Source organism: Perna viridis, chromosome 12 (assembly GCF_037379345.1).
Source record: "Perna viridis isolate PV_CMFRI_1.1 ecotype Kerala chromosome 12, ASM3737934v1, whole genome shotgun sequence".
Classification (NCBI taxonomy): Eukaryota; Metazoa; Mollusca; class Bivalvia; order Mytilida; family Mytilidae; genus Perna; species Perna viridis.
The window spans coordinates 30344036-30359916 of record NC_142456.1 but is presented as its reverse complement, the minus strand read 5'-3'; the positions used below and the strand labels follow the sequence as shown (position 1 = coordinate 30359916).

The window sequence follows — 15881 nt, the reverse complement described above, 5'->3', positions numbered from 1 at the left end:
TTTTTCCAGTTTTTTGTTAATGGGCCCAGATGTTGAGTTGTTTTTTTTTTTTTTTTTTTTTAAAGTACTCACTTTTGCATGGGACTTAATTCTACTCTGACAATAAATTCACTCTTTGAAGGCATTCCTTTGAGTACATCAGCCTTTAATCTTCTCAGTAAGTGAGGACCTAATAAATTGTGCAACTTCTTTACTTGCTCTTCTTTGGAGATCTCAGCAAACTCATCAAGGAATCCTTGTAAGTCACTGAAAGGGTGCAATTTCTAAGTTTAAGCATTATATTTCTCTAACTAATATATATGAAGTTTTTGCGATTTTTTTTTCTTTGTAGGTTTAAGTTCTTAAAACTAGTTTTAACATTTATATCTTTACAAAATAGAAGTCATTATTTTGCCTAGTTAGAATTTTTTTTTAATATAAATGTGTCATACACAGCTTCCCATTGAAGTTGACTGTTTTGACTTAAATTCTAACATTAGAATAACATAGTCTTAAAGCCTAACTTTAGGACTAACAGGTGTTGAAAGAAACAAATGTAAAACAAAAACAGAAGCTAGATTAATAAACATGTCTGTTTACTGTAAGCGAATATATCAAAATCATTAATTCAATATTTCTTATTTAAATTATCAATGATAATTATACTTACTGGAAATTTGCTGAACTTAGGAAGTTGAGTAAATGGAAAAGTTCTTCTAGATTATTCTGTAGCGGAGTACCAGTCAATAACAGTTTATACTGAATCTTGTAATTTGACAAAACTTTGAAGAACTGTAAGGAATATCATAAATCTTGTAAATGTCTACACAATAGTGGTTGTCCTTGACATTGTGACACAAATATAAAAAAATACTCCCAAAACATATTAATTCCTTCTAATGTGATATATGGTTAAATATGGGGTATGAAAAATTACATTTTCAAAATTTAAACCTTTTTTTATAATTGGTGGATATTTCTGCCAATCTAACATGTAACAATGATACAAATATTCAATGAGAACAATGAGCCATCATACTACTTAAGACAAGCAGTATTTCTTAACACAAACCTTAGACTGATTATTCTTTAATCTGTGAGCTTCATCTACAACTAGAACTTGCCAATCTACAGAGCCTAGGGTAGCTGTATCTATACTGATCAATTCATAGGAGGTCAGTAGGACATGGAATTTAACAGTAGCATCTGCCTTCATACGACAGGCTTTAGGTCCACCTCGGATTGCCCCCTCATCAAATGAAAACTCATAATCTCTATTAGAAGAAAAAAAAAAAAAAGAAAATAGAACACATTACTCAATTAATCTCATAATGTCATTTTGGATTTTAGCGAACATTCAAATCATTTTTAAATAAGATGACAATGATTGAGAGCAATCATTACCAAATCAGGGTACCAGTAAAAGTAACTTCAAATGACAATCGATAAGTATAAAACTGGCATTTAAAATATATATTTACAGGCAAAATTATTTTATATGATTTTCACCTGAATCAAGCAAATGACATTTGAGACAAAGTAAGCCTTCAGCAGAATTTTGTGGAACTTTTCATATAAAGCTAGGTGATCATTTTCATTTCATGTTAAGTTTATGTGAAGTTCATGTTAAGCTGGATTCACATGAATTGTACATGAACAACATCTGCCTGTGTACATGTATGTCACTTTTGAAAGCATAGCAAAAACTTTCACCATAGTTGCAATGACATCAATTAAATACTAGTGACAGATTCCATTAACACCTTCAACCAATCATAAATCTAGTAAGTATCATATAACATAGGTCCTGGCATTCAACAATTTATTTCAATATTAGGACTGTATTATAAGATAAAGACAGTGTAAACAAAGTAAAACATGTTCAGGCTGTGATGGGCAATTTCACAGATGTCCTAAGAGTAAAATTTAAGAAATGACATTACAATGCTATTTTCTATTATGACATCAAAACTAACTATGCTTCAACACTTCCATCATTTTTTGAAACCAACTACTGTTTGCTACCTTACCTGATAACCTGTCTACAATCTTTATCACCAATGTAAGTCACAACATAGAGATCAGGAGCCCAGAATTCAAATTCTCTCTCCCAGTTAATGATGGTTGATAGAGGTGCACTGATCAAGAATGGGCCTTTACAGTGTCCCTAAAATATTGATGACAAAATTCATACAGAAAACAGCGGATTTTCTATACATGTAATGGAAACAGCATCAAGGAATATTTTTTCCTTTGTCTAATATAACTGTTGGTAATTTAATCAGACATATCCATAAATTTGTTGGCTGAGGAAGACAAATTCACACATTCATCTAAATATATATATATTTTAGCAGTCTATTCATGCATAGGTTATTAGAGAAAGGACAGGAAAAAATCATTGATGTTGCAGTTAATTAAAAATAACATGAAATACATGTACCATAAAATTATCTCCATGTTTTCAAAAATAGTAAATTACACTATTTCTTATCAAGACTTTTTTTTTTCGATGTTTCAAAAAACTTACCTCTTTATATAATGAGTAAAGGAAGGTAATGGTCTGTATAGTTTTACCCAGACCCATTTCATCAGCCAAGATTGTGTCCGTGCCATTAGCCCAGGAGTAACGTAACCAGTTCAAACCTTCCATCTGGTATCCATGCAATGTTCCGCCAGTTTCATTAATATACTCTGGCTGGTTTTCTAACTTCTTTCTTAGCTAAAAGAAAACAGAACATCAAATTGTCAACCTTCTTTTCGTGCACATAAAACTATTCTTTCACAAAAAAAATCTACGATTCTTTTTAAACTTACATATACAGTGTATATAATATGCCAGATATGTAGTTTCTAAGAATTTCTCAAAACCTAAATACCTTCTTCAAGTATAAATACATGACATAAATCTAAACTTCAGCGAGGTTCTTTCACTTTCTCCGAAACTGAACTATGTTAAAATTACTTTATCTTCTCAAATCAGACCCGATCATAGGAGGTGAACATATGAAATGGAAATGAACAAAATTGGAAGTCAATAAACAGTTAAAAAAAGGGAATCATATCAGTTACATCTGGATTTGAAAAGGCAGAACATTGCAATAAAGCAAACCTGGTCTGTAATACCAGTGTCACCAATACTTACATCAGAAGTTGGGACAGCTGGTGGGAGTTTAGCTATAACTTCAGCAGGCAAGTCTTTTTTCTTTTTCTTTTTTCCTGGTCCCTTCCTGTCACCAAAGTTAGTAACAGCCTTAAGAACTTCATAATTATCAATAGCATTTTTCAGACCAAGTATGTCACCATCCTCTCGCTCCCACGTTGATTGATCATATGGGAGATCACACCATTTGACCAAATACCACCGAACTTCTTTGGAATTTCTACAATGAAAATTTGTTACAGTAGTTTACTGATAGAGTTAATTTCAGCTGTACTTAATGGAGTTACACTAATGGCCATGTATAAGACATGAAATCACTGTTTTTTTAATCTCATATTTCATATTTGACATAGGACCATGCTGTTGGGCTACCCAGTAATTATTTTAAATGTGCGTGACCGAATTCTTGAGGATTTCTAAGATGGAAAATCATACACATTTAAAACTAATCAGTCAAATTCACAAAATAAATGCCACACTATGGAAACAGACTGTAAAAAAACAGCACTCAAACAAGTTAATAAGTTGCTCCTACTAGTATTCTAACTTCTTCAATACAATTATCAAGCCAGTTACAACATGATTACAGTAAAGAATCTACAGTAAACAAATTAACTTTACACAGGAAAAACTACAACCTGTGTAAACAAACCAACTGCCTTAACCAACACATTTCTCAATCCAAAAGGAGTTCAGATAAGGCAGGTTTCACTGTATAAATATAAATTGCAACTTTTCCTTTGTAAGTCTAAAATAAAGCAGACCTATGAGCAATAACCCTGTGTATCTGTAACCACTCAGGTCGTACTCCATATTTATAATATTTCTCCTCCAAGTTCACCCCATCACTTCCCCTTTTGTGTTTATCTTTGTGGAAATCTTTCTGTCCATAACTACTACCATCTTCTAAAGGTGGCGGTTCATCCATATCATTTTTTCTCATATAAAATCTGAACATGGCTGGGTGGTATACATCAAGCTATTCAAAAAAAAAAACTTCATATAAACTATCTGACAAGAAATATTATTGAATTCATGACTGAGTTCTGACAAAGAATTTAGGATCCACTTGACTCCATAAAGTCTATGATCTTTTGTAGCTTTTAATCAGAACCAAAACAAAACGTGAATTTTCAAGTCAAATAAAATCTGAAATTCTTTAGAGTATTTGTTATACACAGGCAAAATGATACCTTTCTTACCTACAGAAGAAATGTGAATTTTTGAGCATTTTAAAAGCAGCAATAAAAAAAGTTTTTTTTATCTTAATTGTTGAGCCCTGACCAGACATGTCATATTAAATGAATTAAATATCAGGATTTTGAGAACTTTAGGGATCATTTTGAGAAAAATGTCATGCTTTTGGCATTGTGAAACAGCCTTATTTTGGCTCTTAGTCACATATATATAAATCCCAAGGTATGGGATACGTACCTGATGCTGGATACCAAGTATCACGAGGCTGCAATTAGTACTTCTTATGAAAATTATTTTCCTGCCCACCCGCCTGACCAACATTCACCATACTATCACCCGATTTTCACCATGTGAAATTCATCCGAAAATCACTGATGATATGAATTCCACGTGAACTTTATTCATATGAAAAAATATTTACCTGTGCAGTTTAATTCCTTCTCCCTTCTACTAAATAATATACAACAATTATACATACTTTATAATATACAACTACATGTTCTAAGTAAGAATAACATACGGCTATTTCTGATATCCAACTACAGTGCCAGTATGACATGTTGGCCCACTTTACAAAGAATTCTCGTGTAGGCTTACGATTCTGAAATAAATGGAGAATTAAAATTAGAGACATATATATTTTTTTACTTTTCACATAAATGGAAAATAAAAAAAAGTCAGTAAATTTGTTTGAAAATAAACCAAGTCCATAAACAGAAAGTACTTGTCCAACAGAACTGAAACCTGTAAACGCTGTATAGGATCACTAGATGATGATGCATACCAAATATCAACTGGCTATGATCAGTAGTCCTTAAGAAAAATGTTACAAAAGTTCTGATTACAAACGGAATGACAGACAAGTATACAAGTTAAAACAGTATACCCCGCTGATATAATCAGAACTTAACTCATAAATAAGCTAGTATAAATGTGAGCAGTGTACATTAACTTGATACTTCCCTTTTTGGTTACATATATCTATTGACCTCCATAATGAATTGGATCGAAATCCAAACAATCAAGTGCATGAGAAGATTCTGTGAAAGTTTCATTCAATTCCATTCAGTGGTGTAGAGGGAGTAACAGATATGAGATGGGCTCCCACATGTCCCCATAAATAATCATAAATAACAAAGTCCATGTTTTGCTATGTCAAACCCCCAAATTGATTCGTATCAAAATCTAAAATAGGAGATGCACAATAGGAACATGTTATAAAGATCCTGTGAAAGTTTCATTCAACTCCATTTAGGTGTAGGAGGAGTAATGGATAATAGATTGGTTCCCCCTGAGCAACAGATGTAAGGATAACTATATATCCCTCACTTTGCAAAAGGGAGTATAATAAGTGCCACTTGTATAATAAGCCTGATATCAAGAGAAAGAAATACTTCTACAGTTATCAAAATACATTACTATAAAAAATACTGTGAAGGCACTTATATTGATTGGGGAATGCATTGCTGTGGTTCTTACCATCAAATTTCTATTGAAAAGCAATATCATTAAGGTGTCGTATATATATGACCATACATTGCTTAAATTATTGAAAAACCTCAAGATCATGTGGATACCTTTTTAACTGATGGGAGATGTGGGTGAGTGTGGTCTAATTCCTCCATTTTTCCCTCCTCTGCTGGTGGTTCAGTCCATTTCCATGTCAGAATCTTTGCAACTCTTCCCTTCAGTGGTTCTTGCTATATTAAAAAATAAAATGATTGGGGGTAAAATAAAGACTTTTTTTTGTATGCAAGCAGAACATAAAAAAAATCATGAGTTTTAAACAGCTGACAGGATATCTTTTGGCTTGCCTATGAATTTAAATTAAATTTCGTGCATTAAGATTACTGCACATTTAACAAATATGCACAGATTAAATTCTTTTCCAAGTCCAAGGTAACAGTGTAGTAAAAACATGGGCAGTAACTCTGGACAGAACAACTTACTGAACATCTTGGACAATGCCAATCACCATCAGGAATGTGTTTGATTGGTGGACTGAGACAGTGGACATGATATGCCGATGGACATTGATCACAACACAGAAGTTCTCCACCATCTTTACATACGCGACAAAATTCCATGTGTTCATCTTCTTCTTGTTCTTTAATACCTTCTCCTTCCTGAAAAAATGACAAAAAAAAGATAAATTATCAATAACAGCTCTTCTTGTTCCTTAATACCTTCTACTTCCTGAAAAAAATGACAAAAAGATCTATTATCAATAACAGACAGAAGCATTCCATTGATGAGCAACATTGCAGGTGTTTCTAGAAAATCATAGGACACTTGCCCAACCAGTGCAACTGATCCAAGTGAAATCTGAGTTGCCAGTTACTTTATTGTCTTTGTATGCATTATTTGGGTTACTTCATTTTCTTTGTTGTGTGTGTCTTTTTTTCCTGTCTAGTCTAATTGTTGGAGTAGATTCTTTCAATTTCCACTTGAATCCTGTCTGGTTCCCTTGATTACTCTTTTATAGGAAGATATTTCAAAAAAGCCTTACAGACTTCTTGGTTCAATTTTTAAGCAACCAAAACAAACCTTTAGGTCATTATATGGTATGTTTATGCATATTTAATGTACAAAAATTTCTCAGTAAGAGACTTACACATCTAGGACAGCTCCATTTACCCTCAGGGGCTTCTTCCAGTTCTGGTTCTAAACAGACCAAATGGTAAGCCCTCGGACATGTATCACAGAGGATTATCTCCCCTCCTTGTTGGCATACCTCACAATAGTCTTGATGGTCAGTCTGAAATCGATAAAAAATACTCAACTTAATTAATTGAAGCAGAGAAATGCTAACATTTAAAGTGTTTGTAATACTTCAATTTTGACCTTACATTAAAAGGGGACAGTTAAGGCCTTATAAAACTATTTTATCCCACCACAGATTTCATGTACCTGTCAACTGTCATGAGATGTCATTTATGTGTCTCTGTAGTTTTACTCCTTAGTTGATTTTTAATTGTAATCATTCTGTGGATTTTATCACATTTATTGTTCAAATCTAAAGGTGCTGTTTACACATGTTGTAGACCTTTAAGTAAAGTATGAAAGTATATACTATCTTGTATTAATGTCATTTGGTGGTGTACTTGTTGTGTTTCACCATATTTTTATTTCTAATGTTAATTTATATTCCATCAGGGCACTTTGAAATTAGCCCTCAGAGGGAGAAGAGGCATGGGACATTGAGAGGGCATGGTACCAGTCCCAATTTCTCCATTTCTATCTAGCAATGACAATCACCTAATATATGAATTATGGATACCAACCTCGTATCCTTCAGCATCAGGATCATTGTTTGGGAATTTATTTGTCAATTTTGTCTTCTTTCTTGCCCCTCTACCCCGACCTCGTTTTGTCTTGGACTTTTTCTTTGGCAGAGCGGCTTCTTCTGCCTTTGCCTCTTCCTCCAACCTGGCGGCCTCTTCCAACTGACGATCAAACTCTTCATCACTTGTGTTGTATGCATTGTCTTCTTCATCCTGTCAATGACATAGAATCATCAAATATGAAATAACTGTTAGATGAATATATCAAATCTGCAAACATTAAATTAGGGATAAAAGAACAGATTATCAGAACTACCTTGAATATGGATTATACATCCAACAAGATCAACTTACAGAATTCTTCTTCTTCTTCTTTCGTTTCTTGCCAATTTTGATTTTGATAGGAGCAACTGTTTTCTTCCTTCCTTTTTTCTTTGGTCTTCCCTCTGGTTCGTCCTCTTCTTGCTCTTCTTCTGACATATCACCTCCACTTTCACCAGTTTCTGGACAAAAAAAATCATTATTTTAATTGTAATTTGCCTCCAAGAATTCAAACTTGATCTGGAAAACCAGGCAAAGCAAACTTTCCAATTTACATACGGAATTCAATTTCTACTATGCTTGTTCATGTCTGAATATTGTTCTGTTACTAAATTTAACCTTAACAAGTTAAAAACATGCCAACCAAAGATGGTTTAAAATCATGATAATTGTCTTCCAAATAAAACTGTCAATTTCCAAATTCTAGACAAGTTCTAAATACATTACAAACCAGTATTCAATCCCTTGCTATTATTTTGATAAAAATCCATTTAAAGGCATATTCTCTCAACTGCAAATATTCACATGATTTTGATTAAATACAATTGAACATTAAGAAGTATGCCATAGCTTTACACTGTATTATTTTTCTCCTTTTCAATTTTGTAAAAAGGGTGGCGAGTTCATGCAGCCTACCATGTGTTTTGTATATCTTTTTGTCATTCCTGTTGTTTGACCTTGTGTCAGCTTTTGTGTTACCTATGAATTTCACCTCTATGATATCCCCTGTTTCAGTAACACTCAGCACTTCAGCATTTTCCATTTTTTATATACATGAAGAGTATTAATCTGATTACGATACTTTTAATATCTACTTTATTACCTTTTTCTTGAACATAAGAGGAGTCCTTTCCCTCATCTGTTTCCCTCCTCCTTCCAGGAGTTTCCTCGGCTTTCTTTGCTGATGGAGGCGTACTTGTGCTTGTATCTCTTTTGTGTCTCTCAGCCACAAGCTTGGCAAATTCCTTCCACTTAGCACCTATCAGTGTTACCATTCTTTCCATCGGAACTTTGGGGTTGGCCTCTTGTACCAGAGGCTGTATATGTTCTTTGAACAGTTTATAATTGTTAAGTGATGTGAAATCATCATCTGAATACTCTATTTCAATATTATTTACACCTAGTTCCTCTGCTATTTTCTCGGAGGGTGATTTGTCACTCTGGAAAAAAAAAGGACAGTGAAATTAAACCTTTATACACCCTGAATCAGTTTCAAAATTAATGATGTATTTCTTTTCTGCACATAAGAAACATTTTGGGTTGAGACTTGAAGGGAACCTCATTAAGGGACTTTGGTACCATATTCAAGTCCTGCCTGCATTGCACAACTTCATTGCCATGTGAATAAGTATGTGTGTGGGGGGGGGGGGGAGGAATGAGGTTTTGCACAAAATAACAAATTCAGACCCATTGACACAAAACAATAAATAAAGCCAACAGTTTTAGCAGTACCTTAGCAGTAGGGGTAACTGCAGGTCCCTTCTGCTTTCTCTGTTTCTTTGGAGGTGAGTAATCTTCATCATCAGATCTGCCATAATCCTGTAGATATAAACAAATGCTACATGTATTACAAGGCCAAAAAAAAAAAAAAACAAACAAACAGCAAAATCAGAAGTAAACATAGTCTAATAAAAGAAACAGAGCAGTAGAGTCCAGATTTGAAAAAGAGAAATTCCTTTAATTGCGTCAGAATGAATCACTTTGTAAACCCCCTGACAATGTGTCCATTTCTCTTCCCTGTTGAATTCAGACTAGGAGAAGTTACATTTATAAATTTAGTTGATTTCTGTTCTAGGATAGTTATTCCCAAAGTATGGCCTTAAATTTCTAAACTTCTAGAACGCTGTTTCAAATCTACAACTCAATTCAATGAAGTTTTAAAAAAGAAACGAAACAAAAAATCTGTGACATACTAGTGATACCCCCATTTATGAGTGATGGCATAGTAGTGATTAAATCAAGATATCACCAACATGACGTAGAACACATAGTGATGGCAATAGCTCACACAGACAAAGGTAAACAGCATACCCTCCTATCCTTCGGAGCGGGGGTATAATTAAGAAGCTTTAAGATATGTATGTCATTGTTTTAAACTTAATGAATACAGAGGTCACCATAAGAGTTTCATCAGCACACATTCTTTTTACATGTCCAAATGTGCAATGGTTCATTGGCCAGTTGTATATTTTTCAGTTCTGTAAATCACAAGTGTAACACAACTAACAAAGATATTCAAGAAATGCAGGTCAAAGAGAGGGGCTAAATACAAAGATTTTCATCATTTTGTCTGAATCACTCAGAAGCAAGAGTCCAGTGTTAAATACGGAAGAAAATGACGAAATTAATCAACATACTACAATTTCATCATCATGTTTCTTTTTCTTCTTTTTGCGTTTTTGTCTTTCACCATCTTTCTTCTTTCTTTTCTTTACTTTTTTCTCTGAAGCTGCTTCCTCGTCAAAGCTTTCATCTGATAAGTAGAGAGAAGACAACTATTTAAGTATGCAGCTACACATACTTTTTGTAGTGACCTTATTTTTTTTTAACCTTCTATAAATCCATACAAATTATTACCTATAACATCATTGAATATTTTTCCTCATTCAGAAAGAAAAAAAACTTTCAGAACCACTTAAATGTGTGGCAGAACTTTGTATGGTCTGCATTTTCATCTTCTAATTCTTCTTCTTTTTCATTTTCTGAGTGCCACAATACTTACAAATAACTTAGGTCTGAAAATGTTATAAACTTCCAGGTGACTCTAATCAAAGTCTTTGAAATTGATGATGTCAAAGTCAAGAATTTTCTCAGACTTCAGTAATTATCCAAATTTGATGGCACTGAGGATTAACAGCAAAAGTTCTAAACATAATGGTAGACCATCTATTAACATGTGACATTCAATTCTTAGAGCTCTACATGTATACGTATAATGATTAATATTGATCTTAAAATTAAGGTATCAACATCTGAATTAAAATGAGTGTTCTTCATGTACAACATGCATCTCTTATGCAAACCTGAAACTAAAAGCTAGTAGTTCATTACATGAAAATGTGATGCAAACAGTTGATGTACATGTACATGTATGTCATTGATTTCAGCATACATGTATATACAAAATAGAGTTAAAAATGTGCCATAACTGTAAAATTTGACTTGCATACCAATATAATCATTTTTTCATGCATTGCTTAATACAAATTGAAAACATTCTCCTGCGATACTTTTATTTAATCACTAAAAATGTCTGAGACAAGTCAATTTCAATGAATTCAAAAGAACAACGCATGTGTCCAATTTATCAAATATTCGAATAAAGGCTAAAGGTACTCGGTATTTTGGTAGTTATGGTGGTTAGAATCAAAGCTACAAAATGTACATATGTTGCTGCAAATGTAAATATAAACTCAAAACTATGATTGGCAGTAATTCACACATTTCTTGTAAGTCACAGGGTCCATACACCTTTTTTGTTCCAATTTTCCAAGACTTTTCAAGGATTTTTTTTTTTAGTATTCCACAACCAAAACCACAAACAATTGTGCATTTTTTTTCAATTATTGTCAGCATATTTATGTATGCCATATCATGACTTCTAACAGGAGCAGAATCTAAGCTTCTTAAGTTCCAGATTTACCCGGATTAGATTGCTTTGACCTATAAAAAACTTGGCACTAATTCTGTGAATATTTTGGCCCTTCAATATGTTTTGGCCAACGTAGCCGATTCCCCCACGGTCGAAATGTCAATGTCTTTTGCACAGATTGTGCATCTGGCCTTTCCTGCACCACATCCTCTTTGATGCCAACATTTGTATTCTTCATTTTCAACCCACTTGGTTTTCTTGGTTTTACAGTTTTCTAGCATTTTGTTTTTTATTATTTCAACAATTAATAAAACAATATGTCATTTGAATAAAATTCCATGACTTTTTAAGGACTTTTGGCAATAATACAGGATTCAAGGACCTGTACAATCCCTGAATTCATCAAACTGAAGGAATATGCTTATTCAAACATGTTATAGGGCAAAGGACAAAGGTCATACCTACCCAAAGAATCAAAAATGCACACAACAAATAATAAATACTCAAAACTATATCATATGTGTAGCTAAATAAAATGCTTTGCAGAACGCATCATGATACAGCCACAGTTGGAACCTGAATCGACAATATTTAAGTAACTCCGAATTTAAATTTAAATTAAACAAAGCACAGGATTCTGACCAGAACAACAGAATTGTAAAATCAGACCAAAGAAATACAAAACTTGTAGAATAAAAGAATACAGTCTATGCTTAAACCTGTTTGAGTTACAGCAACTTTAGCCCTTTAGCCTGTTTATAAAATTTTTTAATCTTACCCCTTTTCGGTCCCTGATCTTACAAGCTTAGGGCCATAACCCATAAAGTCATCAAAACCTTTTTGGGGTATGGGACCTTGTACAAATAGTACATGATTTAGATTCATACACTTTTACACACTCGCGTTTTCTCAACAAACCAGGAAATGTTGCCCTTTCTTCCTTCATGTACATGTATATGGACTTGCCTCTAAACTGAATTACAGTTGGATTTTGGAGTTAGTAAACTTGTTGTACAACTCAATAAAGATTTATACTCACACACTTGAGTATTCATATAAATTTTAAGGAATGCCTATCACCACCCAATAAATACTAATTTTATCAAGATCAACTTACTAATAACCCAGATAATGCATGAAAACCAATTGATTCCAAATAACATGATCCTGAAGTTTGTGTGGTCACTTAATAGAGAGTTTGTACTGACCTCAATTTTTTTTGCATTTTTACTCTATTGTCAAACATCTATACCTAAATGTAGCTACATGTCTGTACAATGAAATCATTATTTATAGTTTGAAATACTAGCTTTACCATTCTGTCTGAGCAACTTTCAAAAATATAATTTGGATCACCTTTTTCTACAAAATTCATATCATTCAAAACTGGTTACATTATCATTTTTCAGTGAATTTCCAATCCTGTGTTATCTCATTATGTGAATATGTGACTACACAAATAAGCTGAAAATGAAAGTTTATTCGATAAGAAGACATAAAACAAATAATATACATGTATAAATGTAGAAGGAATTCAGTGGAAGTCTCACTTAAGTTGCACTCGTACAGTCACAGGAAGTTGATATTGGAGAACAACCAAAATTCAGTCTTTCTGAAGGTTCATCAGACTGTCTGATATCACTGGTAAAATGTGACAGGACCAGTAAAAAATCCGGAATGCCAGACCGGAAGACTGGAAAATTTCTTATATTTGTCATTCTTGATTCAGGTCAAAATGGACGATAAAACTTGGTTCAGTCCTGAAAAGAGTATGTCATCACAGTACCGATTGTCTTGAAAAAAAAAAACTGAACCTTTGGAAAGACTGAAAATTGCTTAAAACATATGCCCATGAAGCCAAATACCAAATTTGAAATCATTCCATTCATTAGGAGAAGAGATAAATAATAAGACAAAAAATTCAGATGGATGGACAATGCGATTCAAATATACATGTAGCAACCACTCTTTGAGTGGGAGTATTATAAAATGATGTTACAACAATCAATTTGATGACAAGGAACAAATAAATTACCTGATAACTAGTATTAATGATTGTCTATATGTTTTCTAGACTCTTTACCATAAAAAATATAGTTACATGTAATTTTAAAATAAAATTCAATGCCTACATCTACTAGTACCCCTGTAGATTATACATGGACACAAGTTACACTACTAATTTGAGAAATAAACCTCCTTTTATGACTTTGTTGCCATAATATGCATGAAGAATGTGAAAATGATATCTTACATGTAAACGAACCTTAAAAAAAATAAATAATAATAATAATAATAATACAGTTCATGAATATAAGATACACAGACATGTAAAAAAAAAGTCACGATACACTGATAAATATAAAATAGTATTCATAGCACATTCTGTAGATTCAAAACCTGTTTGAATAACTGAACTAAATAGTTAAATCAGTCTGCTACAAAATAAGTCTCTTTCAGGAGATTATATGAACAAAATGTACCTTCATCTGAAGATCATAAAAAACAAACTTTCTGGTACATCGTTTTCCCATAATCAGAGTTAAAATAACTGATAAAACTTGCAAGAAATTACCACTTTGGATTACACCCAAAAATTTAACTAAGATTTAATAGGGAGTTCATTTACAAAGAGTATTAATTCAATTTGAACTTTCTGGGTAAACAAGTTTTGGATCAGAAGTAATGTGCAAGATATATACATGTGGGAAAGAATATAAACCATATGAGGAAGAATACATCACAAATTTTATTTTGGTACTGATTAGCATACACAACAGAGACATGAATTTATTCAGATATAAGTGACTGTACATGTAACAGTACTATCAAAGCAAGAAAAATAATAAGATATAAGTGACTGTACATGTAACAGTACTATCAAAGCAAGAAAAACAATAACTCCAAACTATGTAAACTTTCTTTCCCAAATGCATTTTTTTAGGTAATAATCAAAAAAATATTCTAACATGTACTGGGCTCCATCTAACCAAACATGCAAACTGAAAGCAGAAGCAGGAAGATTGGAACCAGTACTTACAATTAATTCCCAAACGTATAGACTCTTTTGTCTCAGTCACAGGGGCTAAGGGTGAAGTTGGTAATTTAGACATTTGGAATAGTGAAGAAGGCTGCATGTCTGAAATCAATATAGACTACATGACATGTTGGAATTTCAATATTCCTTCTTTTTTAAATTTTGATTTTTCAAGTTTTCTGTGGTATGTCTATGACCATGAAACTAAACTGAAAGTGAAACTAGACCATGTGGTGTTACTATTTTAACTCCATCCTTATTTGGGACAATTAACAATCCAGTAAAAAAAAATGATGTTTCTTCTCATTCCACAATTTACGACTTTTCTTTCGGATTTAAACATTTTAGACCTTAAAGTCATCCATAAGTTTGTTGCTGAGATGACCCCATTAACTAAAATAACTTTGGTCATGCGCAAAGACATGCCGACACCGTCGATATTTAGCTCGATATTTATCCCCATCACGTTAATAAATTGATTACTTAATTGCAATGAAATTTGATTTTCGCACGACATAATCATTTCTAGTAAAGAACATAACATACTGAAAGTTATAAAAGCGCCTACTTCCAGACACAACGTAAAAATAGACTGTATTTACCACAAATATGCAAATGAACAAAGGGGGGATTCCGAATCTCGTGGTTGAGTTGAATTTTGAACATGTTTAAGTTTACATGTGCGCTTCAAGGGTGAATTATGGGTGTCATGTGAATATAACAATACAAATGTAACAATAAATCTATCCTAAATCAATCTAGGTACAAATTTCAAAAGGTGAAATATGCTTTGTTACAGAAAGCTAATTAAACAATGTCTGATTGGTTTTACCTTCGCCGGCCTCTTCGTCAAATTCCATATTTTCATCTTCATCAAACTTCCCACCTGGCATTTTCAAACTTAGTTAAGCTCTTAATTAACTGAGGATTGTATTTCAACGATTTCCTAGGGGTGGCATCAAAGTTTTGTTTTGATTTTTAAATCGCCAATTTTGGGTGCCCTGTCCTTTCCCCCAGCGTCGCTGAAATATCAATCGAACATGCGCAGTATGACGTCAATGATTGGTTGATACATCCCATAATTTTCTTGATTTAGTTAATAACTGATCACGTGATTTAATGAGGAGCAAAATCGAAGTACCCTTTGGTTATAATCTATTGTTTCAAAAAGGTAAAGCATTATATCTTCAAGATCTAAATCATCCTTGTTGTAACACCTGGAAATTTCTTGAAGTAATAATAAATTGTATAATTATTTAAATGACACTTTTTATGTCTTTCAAATACTAAAAATAAACATATGTATTA

At 32.9% G+C, this 15881-nt stretch overlaps 1 protein-coding gene across 10 annotated transcripts in view; it reads right to left on the bottom strand.

The window, feature by feature from the left end:
- The window catches only part of LOC148601984 (ATP-dependent chromatin remodeler Mi-2-like), a 37433-nt gene extending 21816 nt beyond the window's left edge, over positions 1 to 15617 (bottom strand). For 9 of the 10 annotated variants that reach the window (XM_088555792.1, XM_088555797.1, XM_088555790.1 and 6 more), the window contains exons 1-18: positions 15406 to 15607; positions 14577 to 14675; positions 10302 to 10417; positions 9397 to 9483; positions 8768 to 9104; positions 7978 to 8126; positions 7624 to 7836; positions 6954 to 7097; positions 6289 to 6465; positions 5917 to 6039; positions 4860 to 4940; positions 3907 to 4121; positions 3125 to 3362; positions 2510 to 2701; positions 2010 to 2146; positions 1052 to 1253; positions 650 to 771; positions 73 to 246 (exon numbers count right to left, since the gene is read on the bottom strand). In XM_088555792.1, coding sequence (XP_088411918.1) covers positions 73 to 246; positions 650 to 771; positions 1052 to 1253; positions 2010 to 2146; positions 2510 to 2701; positions 3125 to 3362; positions 3907 to 4121; positions 4860 to 4940; positions 5917 to 6039; positions 6289 to 6465; positions 6954 to 7097; positions 7624 to 7836; positions 7978 to 8126; positions 8768 to 9104; positions 9397 to 9483; positions 10302 to 10417; positions 14577 to 14675; positions 15406 to 15466 — 2867 coding nt within the window. In that variant the 5' untranslated portion in view covers positions 15467 to 15607. Of the gene's footprint in view, positions 1 to 72; positions 247 to 649; positions 772 to 1051; positions 1254 to 2009; positions 2147 to 2509; positions 2702 to 3124; positions 3363 to 3906; positions 4122 to 4859; positions 4941 to 5916; positions 6040 to 6288; positions 6466 to 6953; positions 7098 to 7623; positions 7837 to 7977; positions 8127 to 8767; positions 9105 to 9396; positions 9484 to 10301; positions 10418 to 14576; positions 14676 to 15405 lie in introns of all 10 variants that reach the window. The other variant, XM_088555795.1, reaches the window with a different exon arrangement.
- Between the last annotated feature and the right edge of the window lie 264 nt (positions 15618 to 15881).